This window comes from Crinia signifera, chromosome 6 (assembly GCF_055691185.1).
Source record: "Crinia signifera chromosome 6, ASM5569118v1, whole genome shotgun sequence".
NCBI lineage: Eukaryota > Metazoa > Chordata > Amphibia > Anura > Myobatrachidae > Crinia > Crinia signifera.
In genome coordinates this window covers 12,927,712-12,945,349 of record NC_139222.1, presented here as the reverse complement: position 1 = coordinate 12,945,349, position 17,638 = coordinate 12,927,712, and the positions used below count along the sequence as shown (strand labels likewise).

At 44.2% G+C, this 17,638-nt stretch overlaps 1 protein-coding gene across 1 annotated transcript in view; it reads left to right on the top strand.

Moving 5' to 3' along the window:
- Positions 1-17,097, top strand: part of LOC146009518 (uncharacterized) — a 35,462-nt gene extending 18,365 nt beyond the window's left edge. Inside the window, exons 2-4 of the mRNA XM_083149960.1 lie at positions 2,911-2,989; positions 9,237-9,407; positions 13,451-17,097. Of these exons, the coding sequence (XP_083006086.1) occupies positions 2,911-2,989; positions 9,237-9,407; positions 13,451-17,097 (3,897 nt within the window). The remainder of the gene's footprint in view (positions 1-2,910; positions 2,990-9,236; positions 9,408-13,450) is intronic.
- The last annotated feature ends 541 nt before the right edge of the window (positions 17,098-17,638 follow it).

Below are 17,638 nucleotides of genomic sequence, written 5' to 3'. Positions count from 1 at the left end.
TAGTGCAGGTTATCCTTGATTAAAAGAAATTTTTAATACAGATGTCCACTTACAATCTGCAGACAATAAAAACAGCATGGGTGGTATTCCACAGGGGCAAAAGCAGCACGGCAAAGATGATTAACAGGCAGGTCCAAAAGAGTCCAACCAATCTCCCGTCCGGAGCAGGGGTTCAGCGGCACTCAAGGTTCTGCGATAGCCAGCGTCTTCTGTCCTCCGTGGCACCTCCGATGTAACACTCAACGCGTTTCAGATAGAATCCTTCCTCAGGAGTGTGATTTTCAGAGGGAATAATACCCTCTTAAATAGTCCCGCAATTAGTGAAAAGTCCCGGTATACAACAGGCGTTCTAACGGCATGATGTAATATCCAGCGGAAGCAAGATGGCCGTGCGTGTCATGGTCCAGATTTCTATGGAACGCGGAAGCACGATGTTATGTGCGCTCCACTGGTATGCGTGTCAGTCAAGCCAATAATGAATGTCTGTATGCTTTGATGCTACCGCCATCTTGCTTTCGCATCTAGGCATAGTGTGCATTTAAACAGAGATTTAAAGAGACATTTTCTTTTGCGGTTCTAAAAGTAAAAGACAAAAAATGTCAACATATATAAAATACAATGAATATAAAAACAAATATAAAAAACAGAAAAAAAGGAATAGGAGAAAAGCGACCATGTTTTTAAATCAAAAACGGTTTGAGTTCGAACTCACCGTTGAGTCCCTGTGGTACCAGGGTACCCAAACGATGAATCCACCTCATTTCTGTTCTTGATAAACGATTATCCATGTCATTTGATCTCCAATTTGGCGAAATCTGGTCAATTCCCCAAAAACCTGATAATTTGCATGGGTTACAGGCATGAATATTTTTAAAATGAGCCGACACAGTATGTGTCATCAAACCTTTTTTAATGTTATATACGTGCTCTGCAAGGCGGGCTTTCATCTGCCGGGATGTCTTTCCGACATATGCTAACCCGCACTCGCATTGCAAGACATATACAACCCCTTTTGTGTGGCAAGTTATAAAATGTTGAATTTTATAGGTTTTACTATTAATCCCTGACACAGGGAATAGATTACCAGGTCATATATAATTAATAAAATGATTAAATATAAATTAAATTGATGGCCTGCTAGCTATAGAGTTGAATATACATTAATAAAATATACACCTCTTTAGGTATGATACATTGTTGTTTTTAAGTCATTCAAGACTATGTGGGTGAGGAGTGCGTCTGAATAAACTGATTTCTTTCCTTTTATCTTATTGTGTACGATATACAGTAGGGGCAAGTTTCATATTTGCTCCTTTGGCCATTTCTAGCCATGGCTATTCTATTGTTCTGGCCAAAGGAGCAAAGATGAAACTTGCTCCTACTGTATATCTAAATCAGTAGACAGCACCCTAAGCCAGCAGGGAAATATATATGCTTAAGTTCCCTCCTGACTGACAGTCTTTCCACCCACAAATTGCAAATTCCTATTAAAGTATTTGGTGCGGGTCCCCCACCTCCTCTCTTTACAATGTGTAATGGGCATTATGGTGTGTGGCCTTATGTGCAATTGGCATTACGGTGTGTGGCTTTATATGTAATGGGTATTACGGAGTTTGCTAAAATGTGTAATGGGCATTACTGTGTATGGTCTAAAGTGTAATACCACACCCCTTTTTGTGATGCCAATCCTTCCTATGAGGCCACGCCCTCTTTTTGACGCTCGGCTACGCCGCGCAAAGGTCGCAATGGGTACTGCCGGTGCTGTGGGAGTACTAAAGTTGCTAGGGGAGTAACAAATGTGCTAGGAGGTACTAAAGGTGCTGGGGGATTAATGAAGGTGCTGAAGGAGTACTGAAGGTGCCAGAGTGGTATTAAAGGTGCTGAGGATGTACCAAAAGGGCTGGTAGGATAATGATGATGCTATATGGGTACAGAAGGTGCTGGGGTTACTGTAGGTGTTGAGGGGGGGGGGGGGTCATTAAAGTGATGGAGGGAGTACAGAAAGCGATTGGGGAGTACTGTAGTTGCTATGGGAGCACTGAAGGTAATGGGGAGGGGGTACTGAAGGTGCTGGCATAATACTGAAGGTGAAATATTGGTACTGAAGGTGCTGTGGGGTACTGAAGGTATTGAGGGAGTACAGAAGGTCCTGGGGGTATACTGAAGTTGCTATGGGAGCACTGAAGATACTAGAGGGTTTACTGAAGGTGCTGGCATAATACTGAAGGTGCTGTGGGATTACTCAAGGTGCTAGGGATGTATGGAAGGTGATAGATAAGTACTGTAGTTGCTGGGGACAATACTGAAGGTGCTGTGGGGTACTGAAGGTATTCAGGGAGTAGTGAAGGTGCTGGGGACAGTACTGAAGGCGCTGTGGGGTACTGAAGGTATTCAGGGAGTACTGAAGGTGCTGGGGACAGTACTGAAGGTGGTGTGGGGTACTGAAGGTGCTTGTTGGAGTACAGAAGGTGCTGGGGGAGTACTGAAGCTGCTTGGGGTACTGAAGGTGGTAGACAGGTACTGAACGTGCTGGGGATAACTGAAGGTGCTTTGTGGAGTACAGAAGCTGCTGGGTGAGTACTGAAGGTGCTGGGGGGTCCTTAAGGTGCTGGGGGGGTGGGGTTATTGAAGGTTTTGTGGGTACTGAATGTTCTGAGGGGACTACAGAAGGTTCTTTAGGCACTAAAGCTGCTGGGGGATTTATAGAGGGTGTTAGTGGTTATTGAAGGTGCTAGAGAGGTGCAAAAGGGGCTGTGGAGTACTGAAGGTGTTAGGGGGTCCTGTGGAAGTACTGAAGTGACTTGATGGGTTACTAGAAATGCTAGATGGTTACTTAAGGTTCTAGGCAGGTTATTGAAGGTTCTTGGGGGTGCTAGGGAAGTACTGAAGGTGTTAGACGTGTTACTGTAGATGCTAGAAGGATTACTGAAGGTGCTGGGGGAACTGAAGAAGCTGGAGGGTACAGAAGGTGCTTGGGGAGTACTAAAAGGTAATGGAGAAAGTACTAAAGGTACTAGGGGGCACTGAAGGTACTGATGGTGCCGGGGGCCATTAAATGTACTGGGGGGGAGTACTGATGGTGCTGCAAGGGTACTGAAGGTGCTGGAGGGATACCAAAAGTGCTGGGGGGGGTACTGAAGGTGCTAAATGGGGGTGGGGGAATGAAGGTGCCGGAAAGAGTACTGAAGGTGCTAGGAGGTACCGATGGTCCTGGGGGTATGATGGTGCTGCAGGGGTACTGAAGGTGCTGGAGGGTGCTGAAGGTGCTGAGAAGAATACTGAAGGTGCTAAGGGGTATTGAAGGTGCTGGGGGAGGCATACTGTGACAGGGCTGTGATCATACTGTGGAAGTTATGTGCTTCTAAATTGAGAATACTTTACCAGAATGCTTTCAAAAATAGAGGTATTAATATTTTATTTTTATCAATTAACAAAATGCAAAGTGAAGGAACAGAAGAGAAATCAAAATCACAGTAATATTTGGTGTGACCACCTTTATTTTCAAAACAGTAAGTTCTTCTAGGTACTTGCACATTTTGAAGGAACTCGGCAGGAAAGTTGTTCAAAACATCTTGGAGAACTAGCCCCAGTACTTCTGTGGATGTAGCTTTCTCAGATCCTTCTGTCTCGTCATCTAATCCCATGCCATCACTTCCAGGACTCCTAGTTCTTCATTATGCTGAAGATAGTTCTTAATGACATTGGCTGTATGTTTGGGGTGGTTATCCTGCTGCAGAATAAAGTTGTAACAAATCAGACACCTCCCTGATGGTATTGCATAATAGATAAGTACCTGCCTGTATTTCTCAGCATTGAGGACACCATTAATGATGACCAAATCCCAAATCTTCCAAGTAGACTCCACCATGTGTTACCTGCAGACATTATTTGCTGCTCTTCAGCCCTTAAAATTTTGACTCACCTGTCCACAGCACCTGATGCCATTTTCTGCACCCCAGTTCCTATGTTTTCATGCATAGTTGCTTAGCTTGGCCTTATTTCCACGTTTAAGATATGACTTTTTTGGGTACAATTCTTTTATGAAGACCATTTCTGGCCAGACTCCTCCGAACAATGGATGGGATGTGCCTGGATCCCACTGGTTTCTAAGATTGGGGAAAGGGGACTGGGGTGGAGAACCCACGCACAAGTAGCACTTACTCAATCTAGTATCTAGTATAAGACGTATCAAGTAATTTCTGTTAAATTAGTGTTGAATTCACAATAAAAGGTGAAATATTGATTGGTACAATTAAGGAAGGAATATCACATTTGTGGAGGTGCATAGAATTAATGAAAGGAAGAAAAAAGTACTCTCCTTTGTTTGGGGCCACGCTTAGAGAAAAAGATTTCTTAGATTTATATAATGGTTACAATATTTAAAACATAACTTTTATTATTTATCTATGAAAAACTTGTTTTTTGACAAATTGACAAACAACACAAAAACAAATAAATTTGGAGTGCATCAAGGACAAAACTCAAATGAGTTCATCCAGCATTGGGTAGCTGATAGTAGTTAGAGATGCACTTTGCTACCACCTGAAATCTGAGATAATGAGTACTGTATAAATTTAGCCCGTAAATTTGGGTATTGGTACAGAGGTCTTCTCAGTTGGTGATAGCACATTGAACACTGTTAAGTCTCAAAACATTAGCAAAATGTTATATTTGTAATATGGTCACATCAGAAATTCTTATAATGGAATGTGGGTTAGACCTCAACAACTATTGTGGAGGTCGGCGTTACACAGTGCAGACAAAATGTAGCAGTGGCAGCCTATGTCCATTATAGAGGAAATTAAGAAATTGAAAAGCAAGTAGTAAAAGCCCAGTTGTATTTGCTCGGGTTGTAGTGACCCTCTAATAAGACAATGGGTAAAAATAGTTGTCTACTGGACTATAGGAAATGTGAGAGAGAGGTAAAGTTATAACATCTGCTTTCTTCTCATTGGGAATAGGGTGCCCTGTTGACACTAGGTCAGTGCAGGGTCTAGCCGAATCCTTCGGTGAGGAGATGAGAGTGTTATTGGAATAAAAAAAGGCGAGAAGTAAGAAATTGGAGAGTGCTAAAGTATGGTGAGAAGCAAAGGAGGGCGACTAACGGGTTAGTAGGCTGCTGTTCCCCATTTGCCCATGCATTGGTGGGGAGTGGGCGGTACTCACCGAGAAACTGCGTTGATTTTAGGATGGAGCATCTGCTGTCTCTTTTATAAGGTTAACGTTGCCCTGTTACACTTTATATATATATACTAGGTGATTCATCGCGCCCTACGGGCGCTCTTCACACCGTCGTAAGGGGCTGCGCCCCCTTAATTTGTGAACGTTTGTATATGAGAAATATGGTTAGAATTGTATGAAAGATGCCCTGTATTGCAACTTAGGTGTCCGCGAATCGCGGGAGGGGGGGTCGTGGAGGGTGCCGCGAATTGCAGGAGGGGGGGTCGCGGGGGGTGCCGCGAATTGCAGGAGGGGGGGGGGTTGTGGGGGGGTGGATGCTGCGAATCACGGGAGGGGAGGGATTGCAGAGAATCGCGGGAGGGGGGTCGCGGGGTGGGTTGCCGCAAATCGCGGGAGGGGGGTTGCGGCGAATCATGGTAGGGGGGGTCGCGGGGGGTGTGCCGTGAATCCACGGGAGGGGGGGTCATGGGGTGGGGTGCCGAGAATCGCAGGGGGGTGTGTGTGTGCCGTGAATCGCGGGAGTGGGGGTTGCGGGGGGGGGGGGGAGTGTGACGCGAATCGCCACAAGAAAAAATCAACACAGAAAGGTCAACACATGTAAATGTTGACATAAGTGTGGCACTTCATTGGTGTCCATGTCGACACATGAGAATGAATATGAAAACATTCAAAAAATGAAAAAAAAAACTTCAAAAACTCATGTCAACCGTTTTCATTGTTGACCATAGCCATGTCAGTGTTTTCCATGTGCAATTTAATTCTGGAGCTGCCGCGAATCGCGGGGGGGTGCCGCGAATTGCGGGAGGGGGGGTCGCGGGGGTGGGTGCCTCGAATCGCGGGAGGGGGGGTTACGGGGCGGGGGTTGCGGCGAATCATGGGAGGGGGGGTCGCGGGGGTGTGCCGTGAATCACGGGAGGGGGGGTCACGGGGTGGGGTGCCGAGAATCGCGGGGGAGGTGTGTGTGTTTGTGCCGTGAATCGCGGGAGTGGGGGTTGTGGGGGGGGTGTGACGCAAATCGCCACAAGAAAAAATCAACACAGAAAGGTCAACACATGTAAATGTTGACATAAGTGTGGCACTTCATTGGTGTCCATGTCGACACATGAGAATGAATATGAAAATATTCAAAAAATGACAAAAAAACTTCAAAAACTCATGTCAACCTTTTTCATTGTCGACCATAGCCGTGCCAGTGTTTTGCATGTGCCATTTAATCCTTGGGCTGCCGCGAATTGCGGGGGGTGCCGCGATTTGCGGGAGGGGGGGGTGGGGTTGCGGGGGGTGGGTGCCGCGAATCGCGGGAGAGCGGGGTTCATGGGGGTTCCGGTGGGGGGTTGCCGCGAATTGCGGGAGGGGGGGGTCGCGGGGGGGGTGCCGCAAATCGCCGGAGGGGGGGTTGCGGGGGGTGTGACGCGAATCGCCACAAGAAAAAAATCAACACAGAAAGGTTAACACATGTAAATGTTGACATAAGTGTGGCACTTCATTGGTGTCCATGTCGACACATGAGAATGAATATGAAAATATTCAAAAAATTACAAAAAAACTTCAAAAACTCATGTCAACCTTTTTCATTGTCGACCATAGCCATGTCAGTGTTTTCCATGTGCAATTTAATTCTGGAGCTGCCGCGAATCACGGGGGGGTGCCGCGAATTGCGGGAGGGGGGGTCGCGGGGGTGGGTGCCGCGAATCGCGGGAGGGCGGGGTTCACAGGGGTTCCGGTGGGGGGTTGCCGCGAATTGCGGGAGGTGGGGGGTCACGGGGGGTGCCGCGAATCGCGGGAGGGGGGTTTGCGGGGGGGGTGTGACGCGAATCGCCACAAGAAAAAATCAACACAGAAAGGTCAACACATGTAAATGTTGACATAAGTGTGCCACTTCATTGGTGTCCATGTCGACACATGACAATGAATATGAAAAAATTAAAAAAATTAAAAATAAATCTTCAAAAACTCATGTCAACCTTTTTCATTGTCGACCATAGCCATGTCAGTGTTTTGCATGTGCCATTTAATCCTGGGGCTGCTGCGAATTGCGGGGGGGGGGGTGCCGCGAATCGCGGGAGGGGGGTCGCAGGGGGGGTGCCGCCAATCGTGCAAGGGGGGGTCGCGGGGGGGTTCTTTTTGCAGCGAATCGCGGGAGGGGGGGGTCGCAGTGGTGTTTTTGCTGCGAATCGCGGTAAGGGGGGTTCGCGGGGGAGCGGGTGTTTTTGCCGCGAATCGCGGGAGGGGGGGGGAGGTTTTGCCGCAAATCGCGGGAGGGGGGCGCTCACCTGGTGGCTGTGGAGTAGCAGTGCTGGGCAACATGGGAAGGCAGTGGTGTCTGGCACTGTCTGTGGGCTCACTGGGCTGGTTCTCTGTCACATACCTCCCAACATGACCCTCTCCAGGAGGGACACAATGCTCTGTTTCTAGACTTCCCCTTAATGTATGATTGCCATCACCTGTTTTAAACAGGTTAATTTCTCAGAAAGGTGTTCAGCACAGATGAAGGCAATCACACATTAAGAGGAAAGTCCAGGAACAGAGCGTTATAGACACAGACACCCACTTTGAGTGACAGATGTAGCCAAATATATAGGAGATATATATATATATATATATATATATATATATATATATATATATATATATAACAAAGTACTAGTCAGGCACTCCCAATGAAATTGCAATACTTTGCTGGTGCCTTCACGATGGGGGATAACACAGAAGGAGCTGGTGCGGCACTCAGACATAAATCGTAGAAGCAAAAAAACTCACGGAGCCATCAGGTTAAGGACATGCCGCACCAGCTCCTTCTATATATATATATATATATTTATATATATACTCACACACACACACATATATATATATATATACATACAGAGGCGTCAACAGCAGTGTAGACCGCTGGTCATAGCAATGCATTGGGGCCACTACTGATCCTCCAGTGGTAGGGGTGGGGGAAGCTTTGATGTCCTGCGGGTGGTAGGGGGAATTATATCAACCGCTCAGCATGTAGGGCCTGGATCAGTAATTTCCACTAATTACCCTTTTACTGCACCGATGGTGGGAGATGGCATGGGAGAAGGGGGCATTGGGCTGAATGAAGGGGCCCTGATACATAACTTCCAGGGTGGTAGAGGATGTTTAATATGCAGAGGAGAGGTGTATAGTGGAGTGGGCTTATTATTCATAATTTTCTGGTGGGAGGACAGTTTGCTTGACTGCAGATATCTTCAGTTCCCGGAATAGATTTCTTAGATTTTGGAATTAAAAACTAGAGAATTCCACCTACCAAATGGTACTGAGGACTAGGGGATCAGAGTTCAGGAGGCAGAGCAATCTGCCAACGAGTATATAAAACTACATACCAGGTGTGTGGAGCTGTAGCAGTAACCAGCTGCTGGAAGGCTGATATCTCTGGTTCTGGGAACAGTAGAGACAAGCTTCTAGTGTCCATCAAAGGGGAGAGTCCCAGCTTTTGGAATATACCCCCAGAAAAACTCTAATGGTGCGTACACACGGGGGCGAGTATAGCAAATATCGCTGGAAATATGGTCGCTGAGCGACCATATTGGCAGCGATGAGAGTGTGCACCGGCGATAAATCGCCAGATGCGCGCTCCCGGTTTCTACCCGTAGCTGATTTCCACTGCCGGGCTCTCTGGCAGTTTCTTTTTCATCAGTGACCATCTCTGGTCGCTGATGCAAACGGGACATTGATCGATATATCGCTCAGCGTGAGTGATATATCGCTCGGCAATATATCGCCCCGTGTGTACAGGGCTTTAGTCAGACAGAACCTGAAATACCTGACTGGGAAGAGCAATTAACAGGCTTGGATGGGGACCACTGCTTTGAAGTCAGATATCTCCGGTTCCCAAGGGCCGATTTTTAAAATTCTTGTACCCATGAAAAGAGGAGACCCTCAGCTTTCAGCCTTGGGCCCTAAGACTCCTGGGTGGGGTTCTGGGTACTCAGAAACCCCACCTGCCTGCGCCACTGCAGTCTACAAATATTTCTTATGATATATCCATATAATGCTTTCTTCTGTATATCTTTGATATTTAGGTGCCTGGCTCCTAGAAATGGCCATGAATCCGAATACCAATCAATCAATGCCTTTAGGTTCTGGACACTCAGACAGAACAGCGGATACACAGGCCATGGAGATTACGGCTCTTGGACGTCCGTTCTCCCTTGGGATGCTGTATGATTGTCGTGATGATAAGCTCATCCCAGGTAAATATATATATATATATATATACCCAGAAAACCCCAAAGGGAAAAACAGAATTCACCAGTCTTCTCCTGAAAGTATGAGTCCAGAATCCAATCAAAACAATAGCATGCCAATGTTTTGGTCCTGGTGCTGACCTTTATAAAGGCGATGGCATTACAAGCAGCAGCAAACAGCAAACCAACAATGGGGTAGGAGAACTGGGTACTATATATTTTGTTTTACACCTAGTAGTCAGGAATAAATAACCCCAAATACATCATAAGCGGAGCATTAGGAAGACAGAGAAAGGTCCCTGTTCATGAGAGCTTACAATCTAATGGTGGAGGAAAAGCTGAGACAAAAGGGGTTGAAAAAGTGAATGTGGGCACAGAGCTGAGCTAGTTACAATGGGAGATGTACAGTATCAAGCCTACTATAGAACTAAAGGGGATTAGTTGCCCATAGCAACCACTCAGCTAATACCTAGATATCATACCTCTAGCACAGTCTGTATAATGACATAATATGATTGATCACTATGGGCAACAACTCTGTTATATATGTAGAAGATTTGATACATCTGATGGTGCTGGGGTGAATTATAGGCCAGGACAAACAAGGTTTTTAATGAAGATGCAATCTCCTTGCAAACTGGTGAAGATCCTGATTGGACACGAGTGTATCCCATACATGGGAGCATGATTGGGTCAAGTCTCGGCGGACAGATCGTTGTGTGATTATTGGTGAGAAGTTGAGGTGATGGTCATTGGGAGAGCGGAGATGAAAACTCCCATCTTCGGAAATTTTCCCCTATGTCTCCAAAGTCATCTCCGCTCTCCCAATGACCATCACCTCAACTTCTCACCAATAATCACACAACAATCCGAGATTTGACCCAATCATGCTCCCCATGTATTTCCCTCTTATTGTGGGTTGGAGTAGCTGATGGATTTTATAAGTTAGGGCTAGAAATTGGATTTTGGAGCCAGTCTAGAGTTTGGCAAGTATGGAAGGCAGTGCTGCACCACTGAGGATATATTGGTGGAAGGAGGGATTGGTGAAAGCGAGGCCAAAGAGCAGGAATTTGCACTAGGCGAGGCAGGAAATAATTATAGCGTGGATAAGAGTTTTGGTAGTGTCATTGGTAAGGACGGCCCTAATAATGAACATTATGCAAGCTTGAGGAATGGATGGGTTGGAGGTAACCAAAGAAAAGTTGGAGCCAAGCAGGACACCTAAAAAATCCGGAGCAGAGGAGAAACAACGCTAAATCAGGCCTGTTTTATGGCACATTTATTGATATTGCTGTTTTATATCCAGTGGCCAAAGATGCTGATAATTGTCAGCTTTGAAAACCCACTGGTTATAAAAATTGCCACTTTAATTACGTTTCTGAACAAAAAGGGAGCGCTATAGGTTGAAAATAGGTTTTGAAGGGGCAGAGGCCAAGGTTAAAGCTACATTTGTTCCTGCAAATCAGAAGAACTTAATCAAGTAACAGGTCTACATGGAGATGGCTGTTTACATAAGATAAGGGAGCGTAGCAGCTAGATTCCAGGCTGTCAATATAGTTTAGATCACATGACCGATGGAACATACCATGTGCAGTGGCAGCAGCAAGGTCAGTGGAACATCAATATAACCTTCCACACCACCACCGGTTGCCTTTAGTAACCAGATGGCAAGTGAAGGCCGGGCCCAAAGTGTGGCAAGCAAGCCCGCGAGGGTACACTTTGTGTTTCCTGTTGGCTTTTATGCTCCTCTTGCCTTCCCAGGCCATATGGTATGTCCCATCTGCCAGAACATTTAAGAAGATATATCCAACCAATAAGGGAGGGTAATTCAGAATAGGAAGAGGGTTATCAAGGATGCTAAATTATTTAAGAACAAGGAGGAAGAAACAAGTATGGTAGATCAATGCAAAGGTGAACAGAAGAAATTAATAGAATTAACTCATGGATTGGAAAAGTGAGGGGGCTATTAGAAATGATCTGGAAGGTGAAACAGGGAGAGGGTAGAATGGCCATGCAGCTGCCTTGTCAGGCTCTGACTCTGGTGGTGTCTAAGAAAGTGAGTCTTATAAAGAGAGTTCCAGGAGATGTGGTGTCAGCAGAGGAGAGATAGCTTTCAGACACAGCAAAGAGGTTAAATAAGTTGAAGATGAAGAGTAATGGAGGCTAGTTTATTGTAGACAGATCTGGTATTCCAAAAGCACAGGGAAGGAGGAAGAAGGAAGAGTGTAGGTAAACAAGGGTGGCAAGATGTCTGAAGGACCTGGGTTGGGCGATATCTCATGGACAACCTGAAGAAGGAGCATAGTATTACAAAGGGTTACTGATATGAGTGAAGAGGAGGTGCTCATGTAAAAACATGAAGACTATAATAGATAAAGAAGTAGTTAGTGAGGAACAATTGGGCTTGAACATGATATACAGGTGCAAACTGGAGGGGAACTCAAGAGGTTAGAGTCCACAGCCACCAATTAGTAAAAGGTGTGACATAGTAGATGGTTTATGAGATGTAATTAGAACGGGTGAACTCTGAAAGTGGGGAGGGGCAGATGTTCCTGGTACAGCAGGTCAGTGCAGAATTGATAGTAAGTTACTTCATATATGCGGCATTCTTTGAAGTAACAGATTGAGGGATCAACTCCAAAGTCCAAATCTAGTACAAATGTAAGCTGAAATATCTCCATGCTTATGAGGACTTTAGATAAGTGATTCCCAAAATTTTATCATGGCACCCTAGAGCATCAAACTGTTTTCAAGGCACCCCTAGGCCAAATTAAATGAACAAATGGGATCAATCAATCAAGTCCAATTATTGTTTCAAAAAAATTAAAAGATTGTTTTAATGATGTGAAATTCATAGTAATAAAGTTATTAAATTTCAACAATATGACCTCCTAGAGATACACATACATTTTTTTTATTTATTAGAAGTTTCTTATATAGCGCACACATATTCCGAAGCGCTGTACAGAGAATATTTGAACATTCACATCAGTCCCTGCCCCAGTGGAGCTTACAATCTATATTCCCTACCACATGTACACGCACACACAGACATTCTAGGGTTAATTTTGTTGGGAGCCAATTACCCTACCAGTATATTCTTGGATTGTGGGAGGAAACCAAAAAAAAGAAAGAACAGTCAATAGAATAATTGATACAAAGTAGTTTGATTATTTTGTAACTCCTTGTGTAACTATTGTGGCAATCCATTCACTGTCTACTTCAAAGGGTATATTCACTTGCAGTGTAAAGGTTTGTAGATCGATGAAGTAATAGTTACCACAGTGTAGGACTGGAACCCAGAACCAATCCAAGTAGCACGGGGCGCTGAAGTGACACACTAGACAATTCACATCCGATATATCGGCCAATATCGCATCCGATATATCGGGTGCCGTGAAACTACACAAGTACCCAATCTTTTAATTTTTTTTAAAACAATACGTTGACTTTTTGTGGGAAGCGCTCCTAATTTTGTTTTCTGTACTAGCTATGCATTCACTAAGGAAACAGTACCTTAGTATTTTGGAGATGCAGCCCACACATTAAACAAAGGGGTAGAGATAATATTTGCAGTACTCATTGGCGCCTCTTTTAGTTTATTCAAATTAAAAGTCCATTGCGTTTCTATATCACAATTATGTGGTAAGGGACAGGATTTGCTTCTGTTTGTACTTATATGTTATGATTGGCAGCCACCAGCACCGGTTTTTCCTGTTACATTGCCCATACATACAGTAATATAAATTATTCTGGTTCACCAACCCAAGGCACCCCTGGACGTGTCCTGAGGCACCCCTGGGTGCTATGGCACACAGTTTGGGGACCACTGCTTTAGATGCAGACTGTAAGATGGAAGTATAGCCATCAAATCAGTAAAACAGGTTGAGAAAAAGATACATATTCTATATTTGAGCTTGGTTCAGGAATTAGGTCTCTACCACAATCAATTTCAAAATAGTTGTTTTCTTTGTTGAGCAAGTTTGTTACACCAAAAGGTTTACGAAGATTCATCACAGTATAAGTGTATATATTTTGTTATTATACAGGTGTCACCCTATGGAACCGTGAGACATTAGGAAAATATGTGGCATCAACATCTCAAGATAATACAGCCTTTGAATGTATAGCATCAGACACGGTTTCTGATAAGTCGTCAGCTCTGAATATCTCAGCATCTTTGAAAGCCAGTTTCCTCTCTGGTCTGATAGAAGTTGGTGGATCTGCCAGTTACCTAAATGACACAAAAACATCTAAGAACCAAGCCAGAGTCACTCTGAAATACACAAGAACCACAAGGTTTGAGCAGCTGAGCATGGACCATTTAGGTGTCCAGAACATGACCTACCATGATGTGTTTGACAAAGGGACGGCCACCCATGTGGTCACTGGTATATTGTACGGTGCTCAAGCCTTCTTTATATTTGACCGTGAGGTGTCTAAATCAGAGAGCACTCAGGATATACAAGGAAATCTCCAGGTCATGATTAAAAAAATACCTCTAATTTCAATTGAAGGAAAGGGAGATCTGAAGATGAATGATAAAGAAAAGGAAGATGTTAAAACGTTTAGCTGTAAGTTTCATGGAGACTTTTCCCTGGACAGAAATCCGGTGACATATGAAGATGCTGTAAAAATTTATACTGACCTCCCAAAGCTACTGGGAGATAACGGAGAAAGGGCCGTACCTGTGAAAGTCTGGCTGTATCCACTGGGAAAACTGGACAGCAAAGCCGCCCAATTGGTTCGAGAAATTAGTGCAAATCTTGTATACAAGACAGAAAAGGTGATAGAGCAAATGATAGACGTTACCATGCATTGTAATGATCTGATGAGACATCCGGCTGCTGAGACCTTTCCGGATCTAAAGAATAAAATCTTACTGTTCAGAGAGCTGTGTGATCAATTTACCCTCACATTTCAGAAGCAGCTTGCACAGACCCTCCCCTCTATCCGTGGTGGGGGATCGGAGGAAGCCGCACTTGCTGACATTTTAACAAAAGTAAAACAATCTCCATTTGGAAAGGTCCACATTGCACAGTTTTTGAGCAGGAAACAGCAGGAGATGGATACTGTGAGCGCCTATCTGTTAGTTCTGCCCAACATCAAAGTATTACCAACGGAGAGTGAAATGACCAGACTAATATCTGACCCTAGGATTGACTATGTTGTGTGTTATAATTTCACATCATTAAATGAGGAGGAGAAGTATATTTCTGATATAGGGAATTGGCTCCAAACATCTGGACACACTGTCTATGAGAGTAAAAACATCTCACCGTGGTTCAAGGACAAAGATATCTCTATGAAGGCCAGAAGATGTGTGAGAGCATTTCAGGAATTTTCTTCAACTAATGCATCTAATTTGGAAACTCAATTTATTGTCTCGTCTGTCCCAGACCAGGGCAGTCCTGTAGTTTCTATTTATCTGTATGAAGGTGGGGAATTAGTGAGTGCAACATTTAAGCCTCCAACTAAACCTAACCCCCCCATTATCAGTGGTAGGACCCATGATAGTATAGAGCTCATCCTCAGTCCTGCAGAATTTGGGAAAGAGTTCATAGAAGGTTACCACATAGAGTATAGATCTTCTGAGGAGGAGAACTGGTCACATTGTACAACAAAGAATAAAGACCGGAAGGTCACAGTTCCAGGACTGACTCCTAATACAAAGTATAAACTCAGATACTCCACAGTGTGTAACCCAGGACTCAGCACCACCAGTGATGCTACAGAAGATGAGACAACACTTCCCACTAGTCCACCAGTAGTCAAAGTGGTCACTGCTGACACGACTTATATTATATTACATGTCAAGGAACCAACTATAATCGGAGATGGAGCCACAATAACTGAGTATAAAGTAGAATACAAGGTGGAGGCTGAAAAGGAAGCAGTGGGGTGGCTGGAATATAGATCAGGAAGGAAAGAAGCAACTTGTACTATTGAGGGGCTTAACCCAATGACATCCTACATAATACGTGTGTCGGCCATATGTGGTGACTCTGGTGACAGTGCTCCCAGTGATGAGATTGTAGTGATGACAACAAAAGAAAACTCCACTAATCTAAAAATAAAAAAGAAAGAAAGCAGCATTCTACTAAAGGAAAGGGAAAATGGAAAGCCTTCTCTATACCAGCTGAGCATGGATCTGTCTGACTCTGGATACCGTAAGTACACTCTGGGAAAAGAAAACCTACAGAAACCAAATAAAGTGATTCTATTAGTAGGAGCCACAGGAACAGGGAAAACAACCCTGATCAATGGGATGGCCAACTACATCTTGGGTGTGGACTGGAAAGATGACTTTAGGTTCCAACTTGTCCACGAGGTTACAAATAAATCTCAAGCTCACAGCCAAACCTCTGTAGTTACAGCCTACAAAATGAACCATGAAAATGGCTACCAAATCCCGTATACCCTCACCGTGATAGACACACCAGGGTTTGGAGACACACGAGGAATAGCACAGGACAAGAAGATCACAGAGGACATCCATGCATTTTTTACAGCAGACAATGGCATTGACCAGATAGACGCTGTGTGCTTTGTAGTTCAGGCATCTCTGGCTCGGCTGACGCACACCCAGAGATATATTTTTAGTGCAATTTTTTCTATCTTTGGGAAAGATATCAGAGATAACATCGTGATCCTGATCAACTTTTCAGATGGTGAGAGACCTCCAGTACTGGAGGCCATAATAACTGCTGATGTCCCCTGTCCATTGAATGGAGATAGTGACCCTGTTCACTTCAAGTTCAACAACTCAGCTCTTTTTTCCAACAATAAGGCCAGTAACATGAGTTTTAATGAGATGTTTTGGACCATGGGAGCAGAAAGTATGAGGTCATTTTTCAGTGATCTGTGTAAAATAGAAACCAGAAGTCTAACTCTGACCAAGGAAGTCCTCAGGGAACGGAAACAGCTTGAGATTATGTTGCAGACCTTGCATCCACAGATTAAGGCTGGGCTAATGAAACTGAATGACATAACAAAGACCAAGGAAGCTCTGCAGCAGAACAAGGACCGTATGGATGCTAATAAAGACTTTGAGTATGAGGTCACCAAAACTATCCCTATACAGAAAGACATAACAGGTGCCTACATAACCAACTGCCAGCAATGTCATTTTACCTGTCACTTCCCATGCATGATTCCTGATGACTCACAAAAACATGGCTGTGCTGCTATGCATAATGGATACTGCAAAATGTGCCCAGGTAAATGTGTCTGGAGTGTGCATTTCAATCAAAAGTATAAGTGGGATTATGTGAGTAGAACAGAAAAAAAAACCTATGATGAGCTGAAGAAAAATTATGAAGCCGCTTCTGGAGAGGTGATGACTGCAGAAAAGTTGTTCAAAGAACTAAACATGGAATATTTTATTGTGAAACAAGCAGTGTATGACCTTATTAACAAGTCCTCAAAGAGCCTGAAGCGCCTCCGTGATATTGCTCTAAGACCCAACCCTCTGTCAACCACTGAATACATTGACCTGATGATACAGAGCGAGGAACAAGAAGCCAAAGCAGGATATCATGAGAGAATCAAGTCATTGCTGGAGGTTAGAGATCAGGCAGAGTTGTTAGAGAAGATCCAGAAAGGAGAGGAGGTGCTGCCTGATGGGCAGGAAAACCATACTGAAAAATCATTTGGGAAAAAAGTAAAGGATGCGGTCCGTTTATTTTTCAAGTAAGGTAAATAAAAAGGAACACATACTGTACTGATTGGTCAATGGAGCAGACATCTAGTTGGAGCAGAAAATGCTACAGAATAGATCATACTTGGAGAAGAGACCATTAAGAAGTGGTCATTCAGATGTACCTTACATTATGTACATTACAGAACCACTGCATTTACATTTAGTGGGAAGAAGTATACTTTCCATAAAATATACCTTATGGTTTCATTCAATTACTGAAAATAGTTTGCTATATCTGCGCTGTTGTGTTTGTATAGCAGCTTGTATAGTTAAACATTGGGTTAAAAGAGCGCTTTTGATGTATGCTTATTATATTATGTATATGGCACCTTTGGAAAAAATGTTTTAGTATTAAATGGTTTAAAATGGTTTCTTACTGAGTCTGTCCCTACCCCTGGCTGCCAGCAGGATTTTCTAGCCTTGCAGTGTGTTTTTTAGTCTGTCCACTGCTGCTGGTTGATATTCTGTTGCGTTCAGTGAGGAGAGTAGGGGTTGCCAGATGATGAAGCTGGGAGAGCACTGGTTGCAATGCATG